Genomic DNA, 27,724 nt, shown 5'->3' on the forward strand with positions numbered 1-27,724 from the left:
ACTCGTTAAGCTGAAAGAAAGATGCTTTAATCACAGCAGTCACACATGTGTCCACTGCACCATACTCAACTAATCAAAGTGATGTCATGATAAAAATGAATGAACAACAAAACATTTTTCTCCTTCATTTCTGCCAAACAAAGCTGAATATAACATTTCTCACGGTTAGTATTAAGGCTGCTAGGCAACCTGAACAGCGCGACGGAGGCTAGACCGTCCCATTTCACAAGCCTCTCACTTCCGCACTTCTCGTACTTCCTAGTACGCACCGTACGTAGTGCGCGTACTTCAAGCGTGCAGACCCTGAATTGGGACACAGCCGTTGAGGAGCTACTGTAGCCATTTAAATCAGCTGTGTTGGTTGGAGGACACAAAGCCTGCAGGGACACCGGCCCTCGTGGACTGAGTAGGATGTCATGTTCTCAGATTGCCACACTGAGCCTTCCACAGACAGTGCAGAGAAGGAAACAAAGCATTATGAACCATGTTCAGGAACGGTCTGTGGCCTTAGAAACAGCACGGCTAATTCTCACAATAATACAAAGATACAAAAGTGCAGCATTGAAAGAGAAGACAAAGGAGACATGGTTTACTCTCCCATCTTTAATGTCCAGCCTCGCCTGTCTGCGTAGCTACAACTACACTCATTAACACCAGCACACGTCACCGCATCTGCAGTTGTCATGTTTATTGCACAACAAGACACAAGCACACACCACCACTGTACACCACTAGAAGAAACAGTTCTTGGTGTTTACACATGAAGCGGGTTCCTACTGGGACAACTTGCAGTGTGGCGCTCGGCTCCAGCCGGCCCTCTCTCTGGTGTGAAGCCTGAAGTGGGTGTTAAGATGAGCTGACTGGTTGAAGCATTTCCCGCAGACGTGGCAGCGGAAAGGCTTCTCTCCGGTGTGGATGCGGTGGTGCCTCTTCAACATGCTCACGGTGGTGAAGCTCTTCCGGCACACCGCACAGCTGTATGGCTTCTCTTTGGTGTGCCAGCGCATGTGGACCTCCAGCTGGCAGGCAAAGTTGAAGCCCTTCCCGCACTCATTGCAGCTGTGCCACCTCTGGATGCTCTGGCTCGGATGATGGGGCCGCGATGACGACGCCTTCAGAGACTTTACATTTTTAATCTGCAGTATGTGAGCACTTTGCTTTCCGTTTGAGCGCAGCAGCCCCTTCACCTGCTGCTCATTTCTCACAGTCCTGTGTGTCTTTGCAGCGGTGGCACGAGAATCACTCTGAGCTGCGTTAGCGGCCGCTGGCAGGCTGTTACAGCACTGCTGCTTCCTGCTGTCCTCCCCGTCCGTCTCCGTCTTCACCTCTGGGGATGTAAGCGGAGGCAGCGAGGCGGTTTGGGCAGGTGGAGCATTTAACCTCAGCGGCTCAACGCTCCTGCAGTTTCCTTCCTCAGAGTTGCTTACCTGGTGCGAGCAGTGACTTTGAGCGTTTCTTTGTTCATCTTTGACGTGTGACAGCAGCCCTGCACTCCTTCCACACTCAGACGCACAGAGCTGACCGTCTTCCTGGGCCTGAGAGTGGGGTTCTGAAAGGTGACAGACATCACAGTCATGCTGGGTGGATTTATGCACGGTCAGTGAACACTACGATTCACAGTGGTGCTGTAGTGGACGCACAAATCTGCACATGTGAAGATGGCTGAAGCTGGAAACACGTTGAACACTGACTGTAAGTAAAAGCACTTTAATGCTGTATTTGCCTCCTTCCTCATTTTCTTTAAACACGCGTCACGTTTCAGATCATCACACCAAATGTGTCACCTTCGGCATCACTGAGGAGCACCTGGAAACACTCATCTACCTGCTTCGCTCTGCTTCTCCTGTTCTTTGCATCACTACCCACGCTCGATACTCTTGCTCTAGTCCAATCATCTTCTCGCCCGCATTCTTTGAGCCAATCAGCCTCCGCTTTGCATGCTTTAAATCTGTGCTCTCTGCCATTCAGACAACCCTCCTCGTCAGCCTCATTCTTCATCTTCACTACCACTGCATCCTGTCCTACATCCTATCTGCCATGATCGTGATCAGAGTCTAATCATTCATTTCTCTATCTCAGTGAATCATGTTCAGTTCTTCCAAGTGATCTGCCCTTATTGAACTTTAATAAGTAAATATAAACACTGTCTTGTTTTAAAGGGGGGAAGCTATCCAAGCCGAGCTGGCTCTAATAAACTAATGGATGTGTGACCCTGAGTGTTTCACAGCCTCAAGTCATTTATCACAGCAAAGCACAGTACTGGGATTAATGCTGATGAATAATATAGCGTAGTGCAAAGACACACACTCTTACACTCTGAGGTGATGGATGCTGCTATAAACAGAAATTTCTTTCGACTGATATACAGTTGGGGTCAGTGTAAGGGTCAGTGTAAGGGTCAGTGTAAGGGTGTCTAACAGATACACCCTACACATGTTGACTGGACACACACAGATTGTGCAGTTAGAGTGTGTCTCCCTGGTGTCTGGAGGTCTATCTACAGAAACGTGTTTCACAGGGACAAACTGAACGTGGGTGTTTTGGTTTCCAGCACACAAACCTTTTGCGATCTGCAACAACCAGAGTAAAAATTGTGAACGCAGTATTATTAATTGACGTGAGTTGAGTTCACACAGACGTGACTATGGTGTCGTTACACACAACGTCCTCGGTTTGTTGAAATAATCCCGTCCACACACTGGTCGCTACTGTACCGACACTCATCTTTCACTAAAGTCAAACGTCACTGTTTCCACGTCAAGGTGGTTAGAAAGGAGGCGGAGTCAACTGGACCCGCTCTCCCTACCCAGTGCGCGCTCCCGACGCAGGGGAAACCAGTTCTGTCGGGGATACCTACCCTCCCTACGACACCGGCACTGGGCATCAGTTAAAATCTTAACAACCAGGTTAAACGACTAGTACGTCTGGTACTGACTAGCGAAAACAGCGACGGTTAGCGATCACGTGTCTGGCTCCTCAGGAAACTCTCTGACGTCATGTTTGTAGTCATCAGCCTGGGTTTAGCTGATTTTTACAGGTTAAACTACCAACAGTGTTGTTTCCAAACCCCAAAGAGCAAACTGACTTCGTGTGTCTGTGCTAGCACACCTGTGGGTAGCAGCGGTAGCTCCCACATAGCTCTATGTGGGAGCTACCGCTGGGACACTTGCGCTGGTTTTTACCAGTGAGCGCCGTGAGCCGATGCTCTTCACCTGACTGCAGCAGTAGCCGCTGGACGGCCACATTCAGGAGCCGTTTGAGTCGCTCGTTCTCCTCCTTGGAGCGCAGGATTTCACTCTGGTACTCCACCACCGTGTCTTTTACGGCGCGAAAAATGTCTTCGGCCGCCGCCGTGAGCCTGTCGTTCAGAAACACGTTGAGGAGCTCCAGCTTGGTCATGTTTTCAACCGCTTTCTCTCAAGGCTCGGTGTCCTTCTGTTTACATCCTCTCCGACGGAAGCTAAGATACACCGGCTTCTGCGAGCTGTGTGACGCCACCTGCTGCCTGGTGGCGTCACTTCCGCTTCGCCTTCTTCTTCTTCGACGTGTTTTTGGCGGTTGGCAAACAACAATGCGGTGCACTACCGCCACCAACTGGCTTGGAGGGTGGACCAGAATTCGCTCATACCAAATAATCAAAAATGAATGATCAAAAAAATACTACTATATCGTCATGTCTCTGCATACAAATTAGTCTTAGGAACTGAAATAAAGCCATAAAACTTTCACATCTGGAGTTCCTTTGCAATAAATCCTTTCTATCTAGCTTAATCTTTTTTTCTACAAATCTGAATTGAGATATGATTGTCTCCTCTCTCCTGGTCCTCCCTGTTTCTCTTTGAATAGAATAAAACCATCTCCCTGTCCTCTCCTCCTTCCACCACTTTTGCTATCATTTTCTCTTTTACAATGCTCTTCATTTTAGCTTTGCTAGCACTGATATTTAAAACCTCTTGATCTCTCTTAACAGCCTGCTTTACAATTCTGCCACTTCATTGCCAATAACACCATAACATGCTGGTATCCATATGAATTTATCAATGCCATCATATTTATTCTGTAGGTTGTTTGTAAAATCTTTATTAAAATTTCTGGTCTGCCTTCTGAAGCTGGCCAATGATCAACCAGAGTCTGACTTTGACGCCTTTTTTAAGTGTCAAAGTCAGACTCGTATGTACGTATGTATACATATACATACGTGTGTGTGTGTGTGTAAATGAAAAGTAAATAATAAACAAGAATTCAAATTAATTTAAAATAATTTTTATTTACACAATAAATGTACAAGTCACTCTGAATAGTCAGCCTGTGTGAGGGTCAGGACAGAGACAAAGTAAGCTGATCTACTAACAGACCAAACAAAAAAAATCATCTCTAGGCAGTACTGCTAAAATCAAAGCCCCTCCCCCTTTTTTTCATTGTATAAAGAACATAGAAACATGTGAAACAGTCCCTGAGCTGTTCATAAATAACAAAGAGTTCTTACACACTGACACCACCTGCTCTAGGTTAAAAGGACGTCCATTACTAAACGTAAGTGATGAAAGAAACACACATTAATAAAACATATAGAGTGAGTACAGTCACGGGATAGACTCGATCACATGTGAATGACTGCACACACGCCTTTCCAATAAATTACTTTAAACGGTGATCATCGTAGGTTCTGTGACAGTCCTCGCTGAAATCAAACGGATCTATTCCATCACTGTCACGATGTGTGAACAGGCTCGTCCACTCACAGAACAACAAACACATAGTTCTGTTGCATACACAGTATACAGATACAACTTCTCTCTAAATGAACAGCATCCACACAAACCTGGGATCGTGGTAAGCACATCTCTAACACAACAGCTTTTGTTGGAGTGGGATCATAAACACACATGATGAAGAGGACTGAGGCCCTGCAGAGTAATTCCTCCATCATCAAATATTCACCTGAAGAGCAAATTATAGAAGACTGTCTTTGAGAGAAGATGATGAAAATGTAAAGAGCAACATATGGTCTCATAGGTTAAAAAGTTATTTTAAGAACGAAATACATCTAAATAGCCCAACATCTACCATGGAGCTAAGTCCCACCGCCCAGAGAGACACAGGGCCGACTGCTGATTGCGTCCTCTCAGCTGTCAATCATTTCAGAAAGCTCTTGCAGCAGGTCGTCCTCTCCGATACTGGGGTCCACATCATCATCAAGGTGGTCGTCAGTAAACTCATTGATCAGCTCCTCGAAGTCATCCATGGCAGAGGTGGAGGCAGCGGCGCTCGAGGTGGAGGCAGCCCGGGATGCTGCAGTGCTGAGCCTCCTTGATCTGGGCTGAGAGGGTGTCTTCTGTACTGGGCTGAACGACAGAAAGCCTTGTTACTTCATTTCACGCAAACAGAGAAAAACTGACATGCTCTCAGAGAGGAACCTCTTCACCAAAAGCAGAGACACAAATAAATCTCAGGGAACCACTACAAAAACAACAGGTGACACCCGTGGCTCACGGGGTTGCCATGGAGCTTGCAGCAACTGGACAAAAACCCAAGATTAGGTACCAAGCTCCTACTACAACTGAAGGTGCACTGAGTACGAGAGCAGCCAATCTGAAAAATAGGATCATTTTTACCCAGGATGAGACAAACATCCATGAGTACATCAGGAGACCGCTACCACACCGCACGCTTAGTGAATACCTCACTGAGCAGAAACCCAAGAAAGAAGAGGAGCGAGGAGAAGAACAGTGATGGAAGGACAGGACTCTGCACGCTATGTACCACCGGCAGACAGAGGAAGTGGCTGAAAGGCAGCACAGGAACAAGCTCTGAGCACAGATCCATGGAGGCTGAGGTCTACCACACCAGGCAAGACCCCAGGCTGTGGAAAGATGCCCCTGAGACAATCCAGCACATAACAGCAGGGTGCAAGACGCTAGCAGGCAGGGCATACATGGAACGCCATAACCAAGTGGCCGGCATAGTGTACAGGGACATCTGTGCCGAGTGTGGGCTGGAAGTAGGGCTGTGCGATATGACCAAAGTCTCATATCCTGATATCAGACATCCATCGTCCGGTAACGATATAAATCACAAACATGTAACATTTTCTGTAAAGTCTGTGAATCTCGGGCAGCTCGACCTGCGTGAAGTGTTTCCAGCTGTGCGTCGTGTAGCTGAGTCGAGTGTTTTAACGATGCATGAAACGACACATGTTTAGACACAAGTTGTAACGGCGCCGTTTTCTTTCAAAGTTTGAGTCTGAGGTTTATTTTTAGCACCTGGCGTCTTTTTTACTTCTCATCCGTAAACTCTCTGCATCTTTTATGTGATTCAGTTTATTTTGAAAAGTCTCAACAGGATCTTGAGCTTTATTGTGAAAGGTTTATGTGGAACATAAACAAGCGGAGACACGATGGTTTTACTGTCGTTGTTGCTAACAACAACACATAAAAACAGGCGCTTGTCGTCCGTAGTGTGGTTGTATTAAATCTAAGACAGAGAGACCTTTAATAAAGCCGCTACAGTGACCATCAGAACATGAAAACAGCTGGAAACAGTTTATTTTGCAACAGCACCAAACAAATGATAGCGTAAATGAAACGATGTTTTTATATCGTCATCAGATATATATCGTTACATCGAACAGCCCTAGCTGGAAGTCCTGAGGTCAACATGGGAGACGCCCCCAAGGGCGGAGAATGACCGAGCTAAGATCCTGTGGGACTTCCAGATACAGACGGACATGGTGGTGGTAGACAAACAGAGGAAGACGGCCGTAGGGATGGATGCAGCGAATGACAGCAACATGAGAAGCTGGAGAAGTACCAAGGGCTCAGAGAAGAGCTGGAGCAGGTGTGGAGGGTGAAGGTGACGGTGGTCCCAGCAGCAACCATAAAGCTCAAACAAGCTCAGACTGGTTTCCCAAACCTGATAGTAAGTGTACTGTAGTCAAACGGCGTCCATAGTTACTAGATCCCAATCCAACATAGCACATTTGATGTGCAGTCAACAATGCAAAGCACCACATCAGTGTGGACCAACATCTCTGAGGAATGTTTCCAGCACTGTGTTCGGTCTCTACCACAGTAATGACTGTGTTTGTAATGAAGTGCATACCGAACATAAATACTTATTTTCTGCTGTCACTTGCTACTTTTATTGTTCTTTCCCCAAAGCCAGACTGAATGGAACCAATGAGCACTGAGCTGGGGGCAGCAGCACACTAACGCTGATCTGTTTTTCTGTCTGGACTCTCGTTTACCTTTGGGGCACCGTGCAGGACTCTCTGGTGGTCGCACCACTGATGGGCAGACTGCTCTCTGGGCCTAGACTCTGTGTGAAGACAGGGACGGTCTGAAGCTCCTCTCCTGTTGGGCTAGAGCTGGAGGCAGACTCCAGCTGGGTGAAGTGACTCCATGCAGCATCCACGCCGGTGGATGGGAGAGTCTGACGAGGCAAAACAAATTCACAGCACACGAGTAATTAGTCCCTCCTCCTTCATCTGCATTCGTCTGTACAGGATTATCACAATAGAAATTAAACATGAAGTGCATCACACTGGACACATGCACCCTTACATGTCTGTCACTGGTTCGTGGCTCCTCTTTCGGTGCAGAGGGGCTGTTTAGAGGTTTAACAGCAACTACAGCAGACTGTTGTGCTCCCCGCCTCCTCTGGCCAGGCTTAACCAGCACTGCAGGCTTCATCACAGACGGTTTCACATTCAGTTTCGGTCTCTCTGTAAGTACAAAGTAATGCTTTAGTCTGCAGAGACTTTCCTGCCTCACACTAGGGCTGGGCGATATGACCCAAAATTCATATCTCGATATTTTTTAGCTGGATGGCGATATAAGATATATATCTCGATATTTTTTTTAAAGCCATAAGTTGAGAACAAAAAGAGAGTTCTTAGTCACACTGTGTCCCAGATGTCACACGGGCACTTTTATTTACATACAGCGTAGATGTACATGAAGAAATTACTCAAAAATAAATTATCAGCATTTATTAAATAATCATGGTCCATAAATAAAAGAAAACAATGTTGTTTTTGTGCATAACAAAAAGCTCACAATTGTGCAGTCAAAATGTAAACTAATAGACGCTGAGCAAAGACAGATTTCAGAGCTGCACCACGTCTCTGAACAGGTGCCATTTATGGTCCTTATACACACACAGTACGTATCACTCCACGAGGCTCCTCCCCGGTAGCCGTAATCCTCCGACATCAAGCGGTGCAGCTCCGTAGCTTAGCAAAGTCATATTAAAACATTTTTTGACAGATTGCTGAGCGCTGTGTACCACATAAAATCGGTTTGTGGTCAGCAAGCACAACCAGAATTCATACATAAGGCGCACTGTCGATTTTTGAGAAAATGAAAGGATTTTAGGCCGTGCAGCTCCTCCGGGCTGCATGTCGTTAGCGCGGTTAGCTCGTTAGCGCGGTTAGCTCGCTAACACGTTGACGCCGTCCAGCCCCACGCACGGTAACTCGCTAACGGAGATTTTCCGCTTTCATCTTGTCATTGCCTGCAGGTGAAGCTATGGGGGAGGGGGAGTTGTGTTCAGTGAAGGAGAGGCGAGGCTGAGTAACCTTGCGTAGAGACAAAAGTGGACGAAAGAGAGGCAAACCTGCGGCTCCACAAGTATAATTATAACATAACATAGACTATATCGATATAAACGATATTGTCACATCTTATATCTCGTATGAAAATATATCGATATTTTTAAAAAACTCGATATATCGCCCAGCCCTACCTCACACCATAGTTTGGTCACTCTGGTTAGACGTCACATGCTTTTGTTTCTTTTCACACTCCAAGAACTATCAGAGCGAACCCCAGTGTGTCGCTACAAACTACAAGCACTGGGAAACTGTTTGGCTCAAACTAAGCATGCACCTCCTGGTTGGGTCCGTTTAAGGTCAGCTTACAGTGCAGGGACAGGACTTTTTGACCCCCTGCTAAATTTGCATGTTTGCTCACTTACAAAGAAATGAACAGCTTCTAATTTGTGTTTAATCCTTGTTGGCAGGTACAACTCTAAGACATTTCTTTTAGGTGGTCACCGCGTTTAAGAAATTCTCAGGAGGGGTTTTTCTTGCTCGGCCACTCGAAGTTTCAGTTCCTCCCACAGATAAAGGACCAAACACTGGCTGATCGTAGGTGTTCTGGCAGAGGGAAGCAGGCTGCTGTCCAAGATGTTACCATGCACGGCCCACTCCATGCAGTGGAGTCACACTGCTCCCTGGCAGACCTCCACAGAACGGAGCTGCTCCTTCAAACACCGCGAGTCAAACTGATGACAGAGGACTTGCTGTTGGTGTGACCACGAGCCTGCTCTGCATGGTGTACACGTTACGGACTGATTCTTACACAGCGCTTCTCTACTCTCCTGGAGTACTCAGGGGGACTTTGTGGGTGTGAGTTAATCCATTATGGTACAGTTTAACTACACCATACCAATGTATAGCTTTTATGTAATGCGTTTTCTTTTCTGGATTCCTGGTTGATATTCTGCCCCTCTCCATTAAAACGATCCCTGCTCCAGGCTGCAAGCCAAGTATCCTTGGGCAAGATGCTCACCCCATGGTGCTCACCCCATGGTGCTCACCCCATGGTGCTCACCCCATGGTGCTCACCCCATGGTGCTCACCCCATGGTGCTCTCTGATGCATCCACCGGAGTGTGAATGTGTGAGAGGAAGCACCTGTGCATAGATCAAGTGCTTTGAGTGCACTTGGCTTAGAAAGATGAGTGACAGCACGAGTGATACAGTACCTTTGGTATCTGCAGTGTGCTCTGGGGACTCCCGATTCGTGTCCATCGCTTCCTCGGCAGTAGAGGCTCCTGTCACACGAGGCTGCTCCAGTGGTGACAGTGCAGAGGACACCTGCGTCTTCTTGTCTGGAGCGACCCTGGAGCTGGACTTTGTCCCAGCCTGCTGTGGTGAAGAGCTCTGCACAGTAACAACAGCAGCTGTTGTTTCAGGAGCGGCCACACCGTTTCCAGGCGGTGCAGCCGTTGACCTGAGAGTAATCAGCTTGTGAGCAGGAACTCTTTCGGTGGAACCGGCACATGGAGTTTTGGAGGAAGGCGAGGAGGAGGAGCGCGGTGATGAAGGAGCCTTCCTTTTGACGGTACTGCTGGCATTCTGATTGTGAGAAGGCTCCGTTTCAGGTTCTCCCACTTTGCCTTGTTCCAACATTTCCTGCTTTCGAAGGCGTTTCTCCCGCATGATCTCCTCAAAGGTCTTCACCTTGATATTGTTACTGGTCTACAAAGAGAGAAAATTAGCACTGCCAACAGCCCGATGACAAAGAAACCAACACTGAAGAAAAACAGAAAGCAGACAGTACCTGGGGTTCAGGAGATGCACTTCTGTGTGGCTTCTTCTCTGCGGCGATGCTGCTAGCTAAGTTCAACATAAGGTTCATGTTAGTGTTTCAAAACCATGTTAGGAGAAAACAAAACAATCCAGCAACACTTTCCTATATGGTCTACAATCTCTGTGTAAACAATCTATGAGCCTCGTCCAATCAGACGTCTGTAACTGAAAACAGGCATTGTGAAGAAGAAACCAGCTGCAGTCTCAGATGGGCGCGACAGCAAAGGTAGGTCTGATTTATGATGTTATGTTTATCAGTTGTGGACACGTGTGTGGTCTTCTGTGGCTGGTTCAGTGAACTTTGGTGGGGATGTGACGAAACCTGCAGACCCTTTGGACTCTGTGAGATCTATCGGCTTTTAGAGAACGTGTGGTTTGCTTGGGCACACGATGTGATGGCTCGGTCGTGTGTGTTGTGTGAGAAAATGATACTTCGTTTGCAGCATGTGGCGCTATGCGTCAGGGGCACGCGTAAGCATAAAAACGCCGTTATGGAGCGGCTTAATCTCGCCTCATTTCCAGCCATTTTACAGCAAAGGAGTCGCGCACAATAGAAGGAATGAACAATGGAACATGTATTCACCCACCCAGGGGAATTATGGCCTTTGTCACGGCCTGTGTTACACAGTCTTACCAACAGTTCATATAAATGTCCCCCCAAGTGTTGCCGACCAGTCAAAACCAAAGGCCATCAGAAAGACAGTGTAACAGATGTGCATGCACTTCCTGTAATAGCACAGATGTAATATGCAAAAAAGCAGCCTTACTTTGGGGGGCCAGCTTCTTAATGCGCAGCAGGCGGGGCTTCTTGGCACCGCTCTCCTCAGCGTTAGACCTCTTCCTGTTTTCAGCGTCCACTGCCTGCTCGAGCTGACTCCTTGCTGCCTTCTCCATGCGGATTTCTTCCAGGGTCTTTACTCTAATCCGGCCCGCGTTTGCGACCTCAGGCCCAGCTGTGTGGGCCTCCTCCTGGCTCTTGCCCTGATCTCGCTCTGCTGTGTGATTGACCTCAGGGCGGGGCTTCTGTTCCAGCTCCTCCTCTTGTCTTTTCTTCTTGTCGTGAAGAATCTCAGAAAATGTTTTGACATTGCAGAGGGAGGCGTCGTTCATGGCGATGGCTCGCTTTGTTCCACTGCTGGCTTTGCTCTCGGTGGCTTCTGTGGCTCTGGTGCTTTTCTGGTTGTCGCGCTGGGACCTGACCGCCTTCTCCTGTTTGATCTGCTCCAGAGTCTTTATGTGGATAAGCTCAGGAACCTTCTGTGACACCGCACTGCTCTCAGCTGCAACCATGACAACACGTTCTAGCACATGGCTGTGATTTATATTATTCCACAATCGATGTGAGTGTAGCTCATATCAGCCTGCTTACCTGGTTGACTGGCTGCAACGGGATCACAAAGCAATCCAAGTCTTTCCTTTACAGGTTTGAGAGCTGAAGAAACAGAAGACAGGCGAGGCTTCAGTGTGAATGGCAGCATAACGAGTCAGAGGCCACAGCTGCAGCTCTTACAGCACTGACCTTTGTGAGGGGGCAGAAATGGTTGGTCCACATCTACCACCCTACCCAAACGCTTAGCCAGACTCCTTTTCAGGGGGACATCTTCTGCACTTCTTAGATCTATGTCAAGGACAAGCAATGAGCTTTTAATCTCTACATTATTACTCACAATAGTATCTGACAACTGCAGCAAGAGAGCAAGTTTACCAGTGCTGTTAATCTTTCTCCCAAGTCTTTTAGTCACACTAACTCTGGCTCCCCCAGGCTCTACAAACACCAGAGAGATGAGAGTTAAAACACAGAACAGTTCAAGTTTAAAGTAGATCTGCCTCAGCAGCAGCAAACAGGAGCGCCACCAACGTTACACAGAAGACTGGGAAAACACAGCTGTTACACTTTTTACCATCTCGTGAGTCAAATACATCTGGTCGAAATAACGTCTGGATGTTTTCTTTCTCCACACTGGTGGATGTTTCGGTAGTCTGGAGGGGGTAGCCGGCCCTCTTCATGCTGGCCTTAAGGGCTTTCCTTAGCCGGATCTCCTCCAACGTGCTCACTCCAAAGTTCAGGGAATCGTCTGTGAAGACAAAAGGTTTTAGGAGATGTGGGAGGCTAAGATGCTTAACTCACAAACCCAGATACGATGTCAGGTGTGAGCTTGTGTCTCTCTGCTGCTGCACCTGATTTGGGCAGCTTTCTAGGCGAAGGGCCACCCTTTCCCTCCTCTCCCTCTTCTGAGAACTGGTCTGAAAGACATCCGTGATGAGAATCAAAAAAACATTAACTTCATTGCAGAAATACATGTTTTCTAAAGTCAGGTTCAGCTCACCGTCCTCATCCTCATCATCGTCTGCTGGATTAATCACGACTGGTGGATGGGTGGGGCTCGGCACCGGCTCCTGCGTATCAGTCTTGACACTTCTGAGCTGAGGGTTCACTGTGGCTGCCGGGACAGTCTGTTCCTCGTGGTGCTGTTCCTCCTCCTTCCTTGCGTCTGGGACGGTAACAGCCATGGTCATTAGTAGGGCTGGGCCATATCATACACGCTACGAGAACACGCATGTGCAGAGCCTTTGTTTTCATACGCACATGGCAGTAAAAGCATGGCGGCGACAGAGAATGAGAAGGGCGAAAGCGGATCGTTGAGTGAAACGGATGAACCAGAACTGGTTTGTAAAAACGCTGCAACTTCAGTAGGGCTGCTACGAGTAGTCGACTATCAAAATCATCACGACTGATTTAATAGTCGACGCGTCGTTTGAAGCTTTGTAAGATCACAAACGACGCAGGAATCAGTAGCAGGATTTAAGAGTGTAATAACGGACTGAAACAGAAGATGGCAGCACTGCATGTACAAGGATGCCAGCTGCCGTTAAACCCCGAAGAAGAAGAAGCTGTGTCCCAGAATTCATAGCGTGAGCTGTGTCCCAAAACGTCGGCTGCATCCTCCTGAGGACCCGGCCTTTGCGGTCTACGTGGGCCGGGTCCTTCAAAGACCGAGAAGGCTGGAAGTGTGAGGCTGTGAAATGTGACGGTCCAGCCTTCAGATTAGCGTCGCCGCTGTCTCGGAGGAGTTTAATAAACTCGCCGTCTGCTCCTTGCTGTCTAAAATCTAACCGGACACTGGAGTAAACTCTCGACTGTCTCACACACTGTTTAATCAGTTTTCTGTTTGACGTTTAGTCAGCTGTGTGAAAACCAAGGAGGAACCCACCCGGGGGATTAATAAAGTTTTATTTTATCTAATAATCTAATAACTTTGATCTCAGCCAAACGATTGACTCAGGAACAAATAAAACAGAGAAAAAAGGCAAACAATTACATTTTTAAGTTCTCCGAGTGACTTATATCATGTTTAACCTGAGTAGTGAAAGAGCGGGGTCTGAAAACGACGAAGCCGGGAGTCCGCTGTTCTCGCCGGCTGTGTGACCATTGAACCCCCTGCTCGCTATCGAGCTGGTGGGTAACAGACGTCTCTGAAAACGTCGAAGCAGTTTTGCAAATATGCGATATCTTGATAAACCGAGCAGATATTTGAGGTTTACACAGCTACTTTCTCGCCTGAAAATATGTTAAAAGTTTATTTTGTGACCCAGAAAGATTAGTAAGAGTAATTTTAAAACTTAGTAGCGGCCGCCATTGTTGGCAGCTGAAATTTGGCTGGGCCACGCTATGAATTCTGGGATATGGTGGGCCACGAAGGACACACCCGACCCATCCTTCAAATTCGGGGAAATGAAGGACGCATTTGTCGGCTGCATTCAGAGGAGTCGACGAATTGGGACAGCCTCGTCGTCTGGCTGTGACGTAATCGGCCTTCAAATGCGGCCTCAGGAGGATGCAGCCGACGTTTGGGACACAGCTGCGGCCCTGCTCAGCTGTCAACAATGGCGGCAGCTAGTTAGTTTTAATATTACTCTTATTATTCTTTCTGGGTCACAAAATAAACGTTTAACATATTTTCAGGTGAGAATGTAGCTGTGTAAACCTCAAATATCTGCTCAGTTTATCAGGACACCACATATTTTCAAAAGCGCTCCGACGTTTTCGGAGACGTCTGTTACCCACTAGCTCGATAGCTAGCCGGGGGCAAGGCTAACTAGAGCCGTGAGAACACCGGACTCCCGGCAGATCGTTTTCAAACCCCCCGCCGTCTTTCACTACTCAGGTTAAACATGATATATAAGTCACTTAGATAACTTAACAATGTTGTTGTTTGTTATTGTTTTTCAGTATTTTATTTGTTCCTGAGTAAATCAGTTTGGCTGAGATTAAAGTTTTTACACTGAATAAACGTCAAGCAGACAGCTGATCATCAGAAGTGTGAGATGCTCCAGAATATACTCCAGTGTCCTGTTATATTTTAGATAGCAAGGAGTTTATTAAACTTCACTGAAACAATCTGCAGATTTCATTAAAAGTTAAACTGTCATCTTGTCTTTATTTTTAGTTAGCACCTTAAACACTTAAAGCTGTAAGCTAATGATAGTTATATGAGAGCAGATGCTGCTGGTGCAATAAGCTGTACCTGTACGTCCAAAGGATGATGATCTGATTAGTCGGCTATCACAATAATCGTTTGTGGCGGCCCTAAACTTCAGTGGTGTGGAACTGGTTTAGCTTTCGTCTGTCAGATACACAACAAAGCACTATTTTTGGTAGCGCATGCTAGCGGGCCGTCGTTATTACCGTGTTGTTTGGAAAATACGGCGCACTTAAAATCATCCTTTGATTTTTCTGAAAGTCGACAGAGCCCCTTATAACCCCGTGTGCCTCATGTATGAACTCTGGTTGTGTTTACTGACCTCGAAACGATTTTATGTGCACGGCGCTCGAAAATCTGTCAAATGTTTCAGTACGACTTTGCTGAGCTACGAAGCCGCACCGCTTGATGGATTGTCGGAGCGTTATGGCTATCGTAGGCGGAGCCTCGCGGAGTGATACGTGCTGTGCTTCAACATAATGTTACCGTGTTGTGTGTGTATGACCTCTCTTTAAGTTTGTGGATGTTATACATGGTTATGCTGAGGATGTGTCGGCCAGTTTCCACTGGAAATGCTTTTTGGTTAAACTGTCAGCGAGGAGTTTGCACTGTTACATGTTTATATTTTTACTTAAAAAAAAAAACAGCTGCTTGTTTAAGTGGAAATACATTGATGGGTTTTTGCACTAACAAAGTTGTGGAGTTGTAAAGCATTTTGTCTCGTGTCAGTTATATTGTTATGGCACATTTTCAAATGTATATGGTGATAAATACTTTGGGCCAGCATCTTGCTGTAGTGGATGTAAAATGTGTGTGTTTGAACTCACTTTTATCAGGCTGGACAAAGACGCCTTCTATGTAGCGAGGCTTTTCATGGTAGAAGGCACAGTGTGGCTTCTGGCAGCCTGCCGGCTGCTTCTCCCAGTAACACGAGATCTCCTTTCGATTTTTCTGTTTTGATGAAGAACATTAACATGTAAACATTCTGTGGTGTCCATCTGTCGTGAAACAACATGCATGAGGAGAAACGCTCCTCACTCTCAGAGGAGGCTCAGAGCCTCCCTCTTGTCATGAATGGCTCCTCCTAATGACACCACTCTGGACTATGTAGCTAAGATCTGAATGAGAGGGAACGTGCCACCGTTTTAACCAGCCTCGTGTTTCTGAACAGCACTTCAAATCTGACAGAAGGAGTCAGGAGTGGAGATCCTGGTTTACAGGGAGGCTTTTTTACTCTTCATTAATGGCCATTCAAGACACACACAGCCTTGACTGGGCAAAGCCTGAAGGAGAGGACTTCAGCTTTCCTCCATTTACATTTTGCTTACCGTTATTTTCATGTGGCGAAACTTGCAGACAGCACGAAAGCAGCGTCCTTCCTGCCAGAGGCTGCAGGTGGTCTCGTTGCCCATAGCTGCCTCGCAGTGTCTGAACGGACAACTGTCTCCCTGCACAGACAAACAGTAAGCTTGGACTCTTCTTTCTGGTCACCAACACTTTCTAGCCCAATGTGTGCATGTAGCAGGCTTGTTTACTTTGCTGCAGGTAGAATAGTAAAAGAAGTAGCAGTCGTCTCCATGGCTGGTCATAGTAAAGCTGTAGTACAGGAACGACCTCTAAACCCAGCAGCTGGATCTCTTATGGGCCGACAGGAACCTCCCTGACAACACAGAGCAAACCAGACATCACATCTCAAACCAAGCCAGCACCTCTGGTACACTCTGGATGCTTTTCAAGGGAATAGGGCTGTTTGATAGAACGACATCTATCGTTTCATTTACGCTATCGTTTGTTTGGTGCTGTTGCAAAATAAACTGTTTCCAGCTGTTTTCATGTTCTGATGGTCACTGTAGCGGCTTTATTAAAGGTCTCTCTGTCTTAGATTTAATACAACCACACTACGGACGACAAGCGCCTGTTTTTATGTGTTGTTGTTAGCAACAACGACAGTAACAGCAACGTGTGTCCGCTTGTTTATGTTCCACATAAACCTTTCACAATAAAGCTCAAGATCCTGTTGAGACTTTTCAAAATAAACTGAATCACATAAAAGATGCAGAGAGTTTACGGATGAGAAGTAAAAAAGACGCCAGGTGCTAAAAATAAACCTCAGACTCAAACTTTGAAAGAAAACGGCGCCGTTACAACTTGTGTCTAAACATGTGTTGTTTCATGCATCGTTAAAACACTCGACTCAGCTACACGACGCACAGCTGGAAACACTTCACGCAGGTCGAGCTGCCCGAGATTCACAGACTTTACAGAAAATGTTACATGTTTGTGATTTATATCGTTACCGGACGATGGATGTCTGATATCGGGATATGAGACTTTGGTCATATCGCACAGCCCTACAAGGGAATATTTAAACACTCAGTGTCAGTGTGTACCAGGAACCACACAGGGATGCTGCGTCGCCCAAATGTCTACAAATGCTTTGGTTTTTGTAAACAAACAAAACAAAAACAGACATTACTTGGATACTTTGTTTAGCACAGAGCTGTGTATGAGCCAATGTGTGAGCGTTTCAGGAGCAGCTGTGGATGAAAAGGCTCCACACACTGATACACAACAGCAGCAGTGATGACAATGGCATAGTTTAATGTGGAAGCGCACACACCGTGAGGACCAAACAGCAGCGCTGGTCCTGCATCAATAGTAGTGAAACTCTCTGACCTGAGGGTCGTTAGGCTGGACAATCAATTACTATTCAATTAATTCTACACCATCATACCGTCCTGTTCTCAGCAGCTCAAAAACGTTGCATCAAAGCGCAGGGCGAACCTCAGAATACTGATATGCTGGCATTTCTTCACCGCAGCCAGCACTGTAATTGTATCCGAATACTCGATTGAATAATCGATTACTAAAACAATCGACAGCTGCAGCAGTAGTCTGAGTACAGCCAGAGCTACAAAATGACCTCCAGCAGGCCGCTGATGTGAAGGTCTCTGATCAAACAATCAGAAACGGACTGAGGAGGGTGGCCTGAGGCTTGTGGTTTGCCATGACCTCCAGGTCCACCACTGGTGCCCTACGCTGCTGCAGTGGGTCCTGGGATCCTCCTGGTGCACGACAATAACCACAATATGTCCCCGTGTATGTATTCAACACATATGTAAGACTGCTTTCTTCCATTTGTGCAACATCTCTAAAGTTAGAAATATCCTGTCTCAGAGTGACGCTGAAAAACTAGTTCATGCATTTATTACTTCCAGGCTGGACGACTGTAATTCATTATTATCAGGAAGTCCTAAAAACTCCCTGAAAAGCCTTCAGCTGATCCAAAATGCTGCAGCAAGACTCCTGACAGGGACTAGAAAGAGAGAGCAGATTTCTCCTGTTTTGGCTTCCTGTTAAATCCAGAATTCAAAATAGTTCGGGCTGGACCAGGTGACCCTGGATCCTCCCCTAGTTGTGCTGCTGGGTGCTCCCCATGACACGATGACTGTTTCTTCTTCACTCAATTTTTAATTCAGTTCATTTCATTTATAAAGCACCAACCCCCGACGTGCACCCAGCACCTCCACAGAGGGTCGTTGTCAGCCCCTCCCTCAGCCTGGTTCTGCTGGAGGTTTCTTCCTGTTTAAAGGACGTTTGTCCTTCCCACTTCTGCCAAAGCACTCATATGATTGTATTCTTTACTTTACAATAGAAGGCGCTTTGTACAAAAAAAATGAATTAAATTAAGCACTGCTAAGGTCACCGAGGACCACCACCAAGTTTAGCAGCACTAAAAACCCAAATAAAGATACTTAGGGTCAAAGATATTTGACCAGTTTGTAAAAGTTCTGAATATGTACATCACCAACTAGATTCCAAGTCAAACAACAAGAAAACTTAAACAACTTGACGAATTTGTAGAAAAGGCAACAATAGTGCAGTGAGAGTAATCTGTAAAGCTGACCTGTACTCGTGGGAGATGCACTGCTGCTCATTTACCTGAGGTAGTAGAGAAGTGGTCTGCCTCCTGAGTGCACAGCTGGTACGGAGTCTCCACAGTAGTAAGGAAATCCTGAAGGAACACTTGATCCATGAGATAAGAGGAAAAGTGGGGTGGGTCTCCCAAAGACATTAGTCTTCCTACGACTTCCCATTTCTGAGACATCCTGATCTCTGCCAAACCGCTAAACAATACTGATGCTGATGCAATCAAGTCCTTTGGGCATTGCTTGTAAACCATCATTGATACTATTTGGTGGCTACTGAAATAAATAAGTAGGGGGACATAAACAGCATGAACAAGAAAAAATAGAAGAAACTCTAAGCGATGTGGGAAAAAAGTTGAGGAAGGTGGCGTGGTTGGCGGGAAAATCCTCAGCTTCTTCTTGGGCTTGTTGGCATTTACACATTTTGTGACATTTGAATGCTGGAGGTTGGGAGGAAAACCGTGCAGGACTTTCATGTCTTGGTTACCAAATGCTGGAGAAAAAAAAATTCTTCTGCCAATCAACTGGGGGCAAATTATCCGGATCCAGGGATCCCCAAAGAGGGCCAAGAGGACGGGTTTAAACCTACAAATACATCAGAAACACTCCCCGGGGAACTGAAAGGTGGTTATTGAAAGACAAACAGGACAAACACTCCACACAGCAACATGAAACAAGTGTTCTCGGACACACGCACATACTTTTACACTTCAAGTGTCTCATGCAGGAAAATCTACAAGTGTCGTTTTTGGGAGGCTTCACACTACACACGCAAGCCTCAGCCTGCCAGTGATAACCGGCCTTAATTATCATCGTCATCTTAATTAGGACACAAACAGCAATTAAACCGAAACACTCAGATAACAATAACGAATCTCAAACTCGAGGAAAAGATCAATTTAAAGACCAAGACAGCCAAGAAAACATTCACATACTTACTGTTGAATTACAAAAAGTGTCTCAAAGCTAATGAACTACGTGACTCCCAGTCGGAAAATGCCTTGCCTTTATAGCTAACCTGGCTAACTAGTGTCTAGTTTAAAAATGTGAACTCTTAAATTATTATGATTAATAGATGAGCACTTTTTAGCTCGTGTACATAACAGAGGCCTACCGAAACCTTGGACGGTTAGCGACCTTATCGTTAGCTAAGCGTTCACACGGCCGTTTATTACCGTGGTATTCACGTCCGTGTTGTAACGTTTCAATGTAACTGCATACATATGATGTAAACAGTGTATGTAGTGTTCAATTACCAGTTTAAAATTTAAAAAGATATTTGAAAACTTGTAGAATATAGCAAGAAAAACCCGAACCCGCTCGAAGAAAACCAGAACTGCTCTCTGACTCAAGCAAAATGGCGACGGTGGAATACAAATACGAGGAGGGGGGCTGCGTGCTGTGTTCAAGTCGCAAGGAAAGATCGGACATTCGAAAATTACATTTCATTGTGCAGAATTCGCATTACCGTAAGCTCCCTCCAACATCAGAAACGCTAACTAATAATCACACTGAAAGAAAAATGAGACATCGCTTTCTGATTTCAAACATGTGCTTTTTATTTTATTTATTTAAAAGTAAAAACCGGACAGTAGGGTCCGTGCTAGTGATGGTAAATTCGGTTATTTTTACTGAATCGAGTTTGAATGAGTCACTCACCGAAGTGAATCGTGTTTGAGTCATATGAGTCACAGAGTCAGTTGCCCAGAGAGTGCAAAAAATATACATTTTTACTCAAACTTAATTTGTTTCTCTTTTCATGTAAATCCTACTGCTAAGATGAGTGATTGAAAAATAAAAACAACTAGTTTTATAGAGCAAAAAAAAGATTTCTAATGGGAACATTGATTTTTATTTTTATTTTATTAGTATTTTCCTCATATGTGTCAAATATATATTTTCTCATCTAAATGTCCACTGAGCTGTGAGCCAGGGGGCGGTAATGCGCCTTAACATTGGTTGCCAACCAAGAAGAAGAAGAAGAAGCTGTGAGCCAGGAGGGAGGGGGTGAGTAACTTAAATGTGCTGCTAGCATGTTAGCAGAGCGATGCTACTGTGAACTGAGGAGCTGTTGTCTTGATGTGAGCTTCTACTCAGGGTTTGTTCTTCATGTTCAGAGCAGAAATGTTTTTGTTAAGAAACTGTCTGTTGTTTTTTTCCACACAATTTTAATTATAAGCTAGATATATTTCTACTAATGGAATTAGTTTGCTAACAGCAACAGGGATGCGTCAGTGAGTCAGTTGGACTCGTGAATCATGATTCACGAGTCAGTAAAGTGAATCTCGAGTACTGAACGATTCGTTCATGATTCGCGCATCACTAGTCCGTGCACAGTTGAGACTGCCCCCTGCTGTTAGCTCCTATGTCGTCGGCAGAAAACAGACGGAGCAACTTGAAGTTAGCTTTCCATGCAAACTGACAAAAGTAGTACCGGGACACTGACTGCTAGTTTTTACACACTTCGATGGACACTGTTCAGGTTTGTGAGTCTTTTAAAGTGCTTAAGTTGACGTGAGCTAGCGTTAGCATGCAGCTGCTTTAACCAGGGCAGCGTCAGTTAGCTGCAAGGTGACCAACACGTCTCGCCGTTTGCAGAGGTACTTTTCGTTTATACCTGGTTGCGTGTCTTTGGTGCACAGAAAGCGATGGCTGGGTTTTCTCTGGACCTTGGACCGCTGAAGGAGCCTTTGGGATTTATTCGTGTCCTCGAATGGGTAAGCACTGTCACAAACATGTCTTTGTACATTATTCATCCCAATCAGCGTGAAGTGTCGAATATTCGCTGCGATGTCTCCTAGGAGTCATTTGTCCATGTTCCTGGCACCAGTAATAAAACTGGTAAGTTTTATTTCTCAGTTTCCTCATGTTAACCTAGAACAGGGTGTCCGCTTTTATCACACCATAACACCTGATTATGTGTAGGACTGGGGACTCCCACTGTGGCACTCCCAGTGCGGCTGGTACCTGCTGTTGTTGAACCGTGGGGTGAATTTGATGTGGAGTGGCAGCTGCTTGGCTTGTGTTGGATCAAGCTGTAAATCTCACTTGTGTTTGAGCGCAACTGCCCTTTGACTCCGAATAGACTGATCATGAAGGAAAGAAACACATTAGGATTGAGCCCTGTGTGCCTGCACATATGGTGGTGCTCTGTGTATTTTGAGCACCACCAAATCCACGCGCGGACTTGTTTAAATGACTCTAAGGTCGGATCTGCTGATTTTTCCTGTCAGTGGGTTCCATTGGAATGCACAGTAATGTTTGTTTCAACAACGTAAACAAAGAGCCAGCAGAATTATCCACTGTGCCAAAGTGTTGAGCCGCCCTGGTTTGTTGACAGACGGCAGCTGTCTCATAGCTGAGCATTTATAAATGGGTTTCTTTGTTACAGCTGTTTAACACTGACCTGTGAATCATATATATATAAACCCTTTGTTTCCTAACAGCTCGACACAAAAGCCCATAAATACAGTCTTGTATTTATTATTGACAATATTTTATTTGCTTGCCAGACATTCTAATCTGAAAGATGAAAATCAGCCTGGAAGAAGAGAAACAAAGCCTCGTACACCCATTCGCACATGTGCTGTCTAACATTTGAATAGTAAATTTGTGCATTGGAGGAAAACCTGAGGTTAAGTATCTCACCCAGCAAGCTTTGGCATTCAGAGCTGGCACTGGAGCCACCAGGAATCAAAGCATCAGCCTTGCAGTTAGTGGTTTACCTGCCCTTCCTCCTGAGCTACAGCTAGCAGAGATTTGGCTGTTTGTGCTGTGTTCAGAGCTGACGCTGTGTAGTTGGTTTGTAGTTGCATTTGTTTTACATATTTAAGGCAGACAGTCAACACCAGTGTGAACTCTTTGAAGTTAACACAGAGGACTTTTGTGCTATCTGTTATTAGGGCTGTGCGATATGACCAAAGTCTCATATCCCGATATCAGACATCCATCGTCCGGTAACGATATAAATCACAAACATGTAACATTTTCTGTAAAGTCTGTGAATCTCGGGCAGCTCGACCTGCGTGAAGTGTTTCCAGCTGTGCGTCGTGTAGCTGAGTCGAGTGTTTTAACGATGCATGAAACGACACATGTTTAGACACAAGTTGTAACGGCGCCGTTTTCTTTCAAAGTTTGAGTCTGAGCTTTATTTTTAGCACCTGGCGTCTTTTTTACTTCTCATCCGTAAACTCTCTGCATCTTTTATGTGATTCAGTTTATTTTGAAAAGTCTCAACAGGATCTTGAGCTTTATTGTGAAAGGTTTATGTGGAAAACAAACAAGCGGACAGCGGAGCCACGTGATGGTGTTACCGTCGTTGTTGCTAACGACAACATGTAAAAACAGGCGCTTGTCGTCCGTAGTGTGGTTGTATTAAATCTAAGAGAAAGAGAGACCTTTAAGAAATGAATGTAGGCCCTACAGCGACATCAGAACATGAAAAAATATCGCCGTAAACAGTTTATTTTGCGACACCACGAAACAAACGATAGAGTGAAATGAAACGACGTTTTTATATCGTCGTCCGCTATATATCGTTACATCGAACAGCCCTACCTACAATTACACCTGATATGTAGAATCGGACAATAATTACATCATCTGTGGGTCATTGTCTTAAAGACACGATTTATTTGGCTTTTTCTTTTCAAACTCTTTAGAATCAGTTACAGAGTGATGCTGTCCATCCAAACCTGACCCTGCCGACCCCCCAGCATCACAGAGAGGTTATAAGCAGGGCTGCACATAAGTGGTCCGCAGGTGTGCATGCGCTGTTTTTAGTTCCTATATAAACGGCACTGTTTTTGTCCACTAGAGTGGGATTTTCACGGCACATTCTGCACCACATCTCTGTGCGTTCATCATTTGTTTGAAGCCAGCTCACCTCCTGCAACCACTTTTCTGAGAATACGCGCTTCTTTTGTGGTTCGGACTCCTCCTGGCATTTCTTTGGAGGTGGAGGAACATCACAGTAATTGCTTAAAGGAGCTTCTTCAACATCTCTAAGAGTTCTAAACAAATGTCTGTCCTCCTCCAGAAAATCTTATGTACGCAAACGTGCGTTGCAACTTCTTATCTGGTGCGCGTTTTTTATTTTGACAGCGCATGCGCACCTGCGGACCCTGTTTATAAAGAGCAGCACCATGAGACAGCATGGCATGTTGACAGAAAGCGTATGCACAGTAACTAAGAATGTCTTCAGTAGATAAAGTAAATATTAGGGCTGCTACGATTCACTGAATAGATCGACATAAATCTGTTAATCTAGCTGGATCTTATTGTTAACACTACTGGACATCTAAGATCCACGCCTTTGTTGGAAAGGTGGATGTATTCTGTGATAGGCGGAGTTCAGTCATTCAGGAGAGGTTCAGAGCAGGGCTGGGCGATATTCAATTCAATTTTATTTATATAGCGCCAAATCACAACAAAAGTCGCCTCAAGGCGCTTCATAGATACAGAGAAAAACCCAACAATCATATGACCCCCTATGAGCAGCACTTTGGCGACAGTGGGAAGGAAAAACTCCCTTTTAACAGGAAGAAACCTCCAGCAGAACTAGGCTGCTATGAGAATAGAAATCTAATATCACGATATTTCTTTGGCTGTATCACAGTACACGATATATATCGCGATACGTTCGAATGTCAGTGTCAGTGCTGTGAAGAGCCTGAAGACCAGACTGAAACCTCTCAAGAACATCGTGTCCATTTACAAAAGATTGCAGCTGAACAAACACAATCTTTTCCCAAATCTTTGAGAGGAAGGGAAGCTCTGAGATAGGCCTGGACTCTGAGGGGACCGAGGAATCGAGAATATATATCTTAAAATGACGTCTTCATGCCATTACATCGTTCCTCCATCTGATCAAGGCACACAGGCTCAAACTGATCAAAAACAGCTGGTGAATATTTTAGAAAGGTCGTGTGAGGGCAGCTGTTTTATCTTATTGATAACAAACTGAACTGGGAAATATTCAGAGCAGAGTCAGTCATTGAAAAAAGACCCAGAGGATTGTTGGAGCTCAACAACATCAGAAAAACATGGACTCTTCTGCTGTTACAGACGGTCGCTCAGGATGGGAAACGACGTCGTCTTTCCGCTTGCAGCCGTCCTGCTCTCTCGTCTGGCTGAACGAGTGGTGTCATTTATCCACGGGTCCGGTTGTGGTTTCACACTCATAGTTTGTAAAGCAGCAACCTCATCAAGGACAGTTTTGCATTTATTATAAAAATGAGATGTACCAAAGCCGAGGGGAGATCTTACAACGTTTTTAAAAGCAATAGAAAATTGTTGTTGCAGATGGGTTAAACACACTACAACGATGTGTTGGAATAAGAGGTGTGAGATAAAAATATATCAAATGCAACATATTTTCAGCACGGTGGCACGGTGGTTAGCACTGTTGCCGCACAGCAAGAAGGTCCTGAGTTCAATTCCAACATCAGGCCGGGGTCTTTCTGTGTGGAGTTTGCATGTTCTCCCCGTGTTTGCGTGGGTTCTCTCCGGGTACTCCGGCTTCCTCCCACCGTCCAAAGACATGCAGCTTGTGGGGATAGGTTAATTGGATAATACAAATTGTCACTAGGTGTGAATGTGCGAGTGAATGTGAGTGTGAATGGTTGTCTGTCCCTGTGTGTTGGCCCTGCGACAGACTGGCGACCTGTCCAGGGTGTACCCCGCCTCTCGCCCTATGACAGCTGGGATAGGCTCCAGCGCCCCCCGCGACCCTGAAAAGGATCAGCGGAAGCGAATGGATGGATGGATGGATGGCAACATATTTTCATGTTTAGGACCGGTAACTGTAGAGACAGCACAATATGTATGAGCCTGTTTAGGCCCCGACACAGACAGTCTTATCAGACTGATCTCTGGCCAGCAGACTGGAGGGGCAACACGCATCAATATTAAAATCTCCAACAATTCAGGTTTATCAAAGTACGAGACCAGCTAAAAAGTGTGAAAAGTCTTGAACAAAGTCCTTGGGATATTACGGAGGTCTGTACACAGCTGCACCGAGTGTGGGGCGGGGATGCTTGCAGGGCAGCTTCTTCCTAAAACAGCCGCCACTCCACCACCACGCGCAGTCTTCCTCAGCATGTTAAGATATTCACAGTCCGAAGGTAAAAGCTGAATAAAACAGCTGGACTCACCGGCTCTCTGCCAGGTTCCCCTCACCAGCATCAGATCCAGGTCCCCGTTAGTGAAGAAGATTAGTGTTCGCGAGCGAGCATTAACAAGACTTCAGTGGCACCGAAGTGGCTGTCCGACCTGTCGGCCGTACTCCACCCGAGCTAAGACGGGTATTTGACGTGTTCTGTGGTGTGGGAGACGTTCACATGCAGCGTTTGAGACGCTCTTCATTTGTCGTGGAAGAACTTGGCGGTGTTGCCGCATCCTCCTTGATAAATGTAAATCACTGTTCCTCTGTCCTTGGAGTCTTTCTGACAGCAAACAACAAGAGTGCTGACGCTGTTTGGTCCCCTGGATGAGGAGGTGGTGTGTGTTCATGTTTATGAGCATGTGTGTCTGTGTGGCTGGAGCTTTGCCCTGTGCTTCCATGCAGGCTTTCACTGCTGAAAACCAGGCCTTTCATTAATAGATAGACCCAGCCTCAGGCCTGTGGCTCAGACCCTTACTGACCATCTATATTTGTGTTGGCTTGTGAACAAAGCTTTTTATAAAATATCTCAAACATGCTTTCAGTCTGAAAAGTGTTACAGAAGCCTTGAAATGAACGTGTTCTCGTACATCCCACGGCCACTTTCAGTCTTTGCTTCCATGTACCATGGGACGGCTGCTGTCAGCCTTAGCCGTGTCCTTTCCATGTGGAGGAGTAGCAGCTCTATCTCAGTCCCCCCAAATGACTCAACTCCTCACCCTACTGCTAACGCAGAGTCCACTCCGCCTTTCAGAGACGGGCCACTTGTATCCGCAATGTCCTTCTAATAGTGTTAACAAAAGATGAACCTAGATGAACACATCGATGGCGTTTCTCAACAACGGTGAAGAATGGCTGCATAACGTTTAGGACGCCAAAATGTACCAGCATGGGGCATCAAATAACCCTGTACCAATGAGATTACACAACTAATAAGCCCGCCCCTCAGCGTGTTCACCACACTGTTAGCAACAGCCGGCTCATCACTACAGGCTCTGGGTCCTTTATAGTGGAGCCAGTGAGTCCACTGTTAGTTGCGAGGCCGTCACAGATGATTCTCCTTCACCGAGGACATTTCAAAGCCGTGGGTTCGGTGGTCTGGTGGGAAACAGTTGAGCGCCGAGTTTTTGGGCTGCAGGGGTTTGGCCGAGGGTCAGTCCGGTTAGCGATGCGTCAGTTAGCCTGTAAAGATAATGGCAGGGCCCACTGACCTCGTTCTCTGCTTTAGATTACATTCAACTGGGTGATATGACCCAAAATTCATTCATTCATTCATTCATTCATTCATTCATCTTTAGCTGGATGGCGATATACTCATGTTTTTTAAAGCCATAAAGTAAGAACAGAGTTCTTAGTCACACTGTGTCCCAGATGTCACACTTTTATTAACATACAGCGCATATGTACAAGAAAACATTACTCAGAATGATCAGCATTTATTAAATAATCATGCTCCATAAATGAAACAGTGCTGTTTTTGTGCATAACAAAAAGCTGTGCAGTCAAAATGTAAACTACCAGAGGCCGAGCAGAATAACAAGCAGCTGCTCTGTTCCCAGGGTCTACTGCGTGATCCTCTCTGTAACCACCGCTGAACAGGAGCCGTTTATGGCCCTTATGCACTCAGTACGGTAACATTACGCTGAAGCAGAGTACGTATCGCTCCGCGAGGCTCCTCAGCGTAATGCTCCAACAATGCATCAAGCGCTGCGGCTCCGTAGCTCAGCAAAGCTAATGTCTAAACCTGAAAGGTTTCTGAGCGCAGTGTGCCGCATAAA

At 45.8% G+C, this 27,724-nt stretch overlaps 3 protein-coding genes across 11 annotated transcripts in view; 1 reads left to right on the forward strand and 2 right to left on the reverse strand.

Moving 5' to 3' along the window:
• Positions 1-673: 673 nt before the first annotated feature.
• On the reverse strand, positions 674-3,505 carry LOC308402503 (uncharacterized protein). 2 transcript variants are annotated; one of them, XM_080891407.1, is made up of 2 exons: positions 3,213-3,505; positions 674-1,549 (listed from the first exon to the last, which is right to left on the reverse strand). In XM_080891407.1, exons 1-2 carry the CDS (start codon positions 3,397-3,399, stop codon positions 774-776), a joined length of 963 nt encoding a protein of 320 aa, XP_080747533.1. In that variant the 5' UTR covers positions 3,400-3,505; the 3' UTR covers positions 674-773. The 2 variants fall into 2 exon arrangements, with proteins under 2 accessions (XP_080747533.1, XP_080747532.1); XM_080891406.1 differs by having other exon boundaries at positions 3,183-3,505.
• Positions 3,506-4,247: 742 nt separating this feature from the next.
• zc3h11a (zinc finger CCCH-type containing 11A) lies at positions 4,248-20,148 on the reverse strand. Of its 3 annotated transcripts, none has more exons than XM_080890563.1 (17): positions 19,724-20,148; positions 18,798-18,870; positions 16,391-16,515; positions 16,184-16,303; positions 15,683-15,806; positions 12,702-12,866; positions 12,553-12,618; positions 12,276-12,449; positions 12,080-12,139; positions 11,894-11,992; positions 11,744-11,806; positions 11,142-11,654; positions 10,346-10,401; positions 9,768-10,263; positions 7,563-7,723; positions 7,247-7,431; positions 4,248-5,345 (listed from the first exon to the last, which is right to left on the reverse strand). In XM_080890563.1, the coding sequence occupies exons 3-17, from the start codon at positions 16,442-16,444 to the stop codon at positions 5,126-5,128; spliced, it is 2,556 nt and encodes an 851-aa protein (XP_080746689.1). In that variant the 5' UTR covers positions 16,445-16,515; positions 18,798-18,870; positions 19,724-20,148; the 3' UTR covers positions 4,248-5,125. The 3 variants fall into 3 exon arrangements, with proteins under 3 accessions (XP_080746689.1, XP_080746690.1, XP_080746688.1); XM_080890564.1 differs by having other exon boundaries at positions 20,041-20,132; XM_080890562.1 differs by having other exon boundaries at positions 18,798-20,148.
• Positions 20,149-20,751: 603 nt separating this feature from the next.
• Positions 20,752-27,724, forward strand: part of sypl2a (synaptophysin-like 2a) — a 31,317-nt gene continuing 24,344 nt past the window's right edge. For 2 of the 6 annotated variants that reach the window (XR_013972671.1, XM_080890566.1), the window contains exons 1-2: positions 20,790-20,865; positions 21,427-21,501. Coding sequence is in view for 5 of the 6 variants with exons in the window: in XM_080890566.1 (XP_080746692.1) it covers positions 20,818-20,865; positions 21,427-21,501 (123 nt within the window). In the remaining variant the exon portion in view is untranslated. The other 4 variants (XM_080890569.1, XM_080890568.1, XM_080890567.1 and 1 more) reach the window with 4 other exon arrangements.

This window comes from Rhamphochromis sp. 'chilingali' (assembly GCF_963969265.1).
Source record: "Rhamphochromis sp. 'chilingali' genome assembly, chromosome: 9".
NCBI classification, from domain to species: domain Eukaryota; kingdom Metazoa; phylum Chordata; class Actinopteri; order Cichliformes; family Cichlidae; genus Rhamphochromis; species Rhamphochromis sp. 'chilingali'.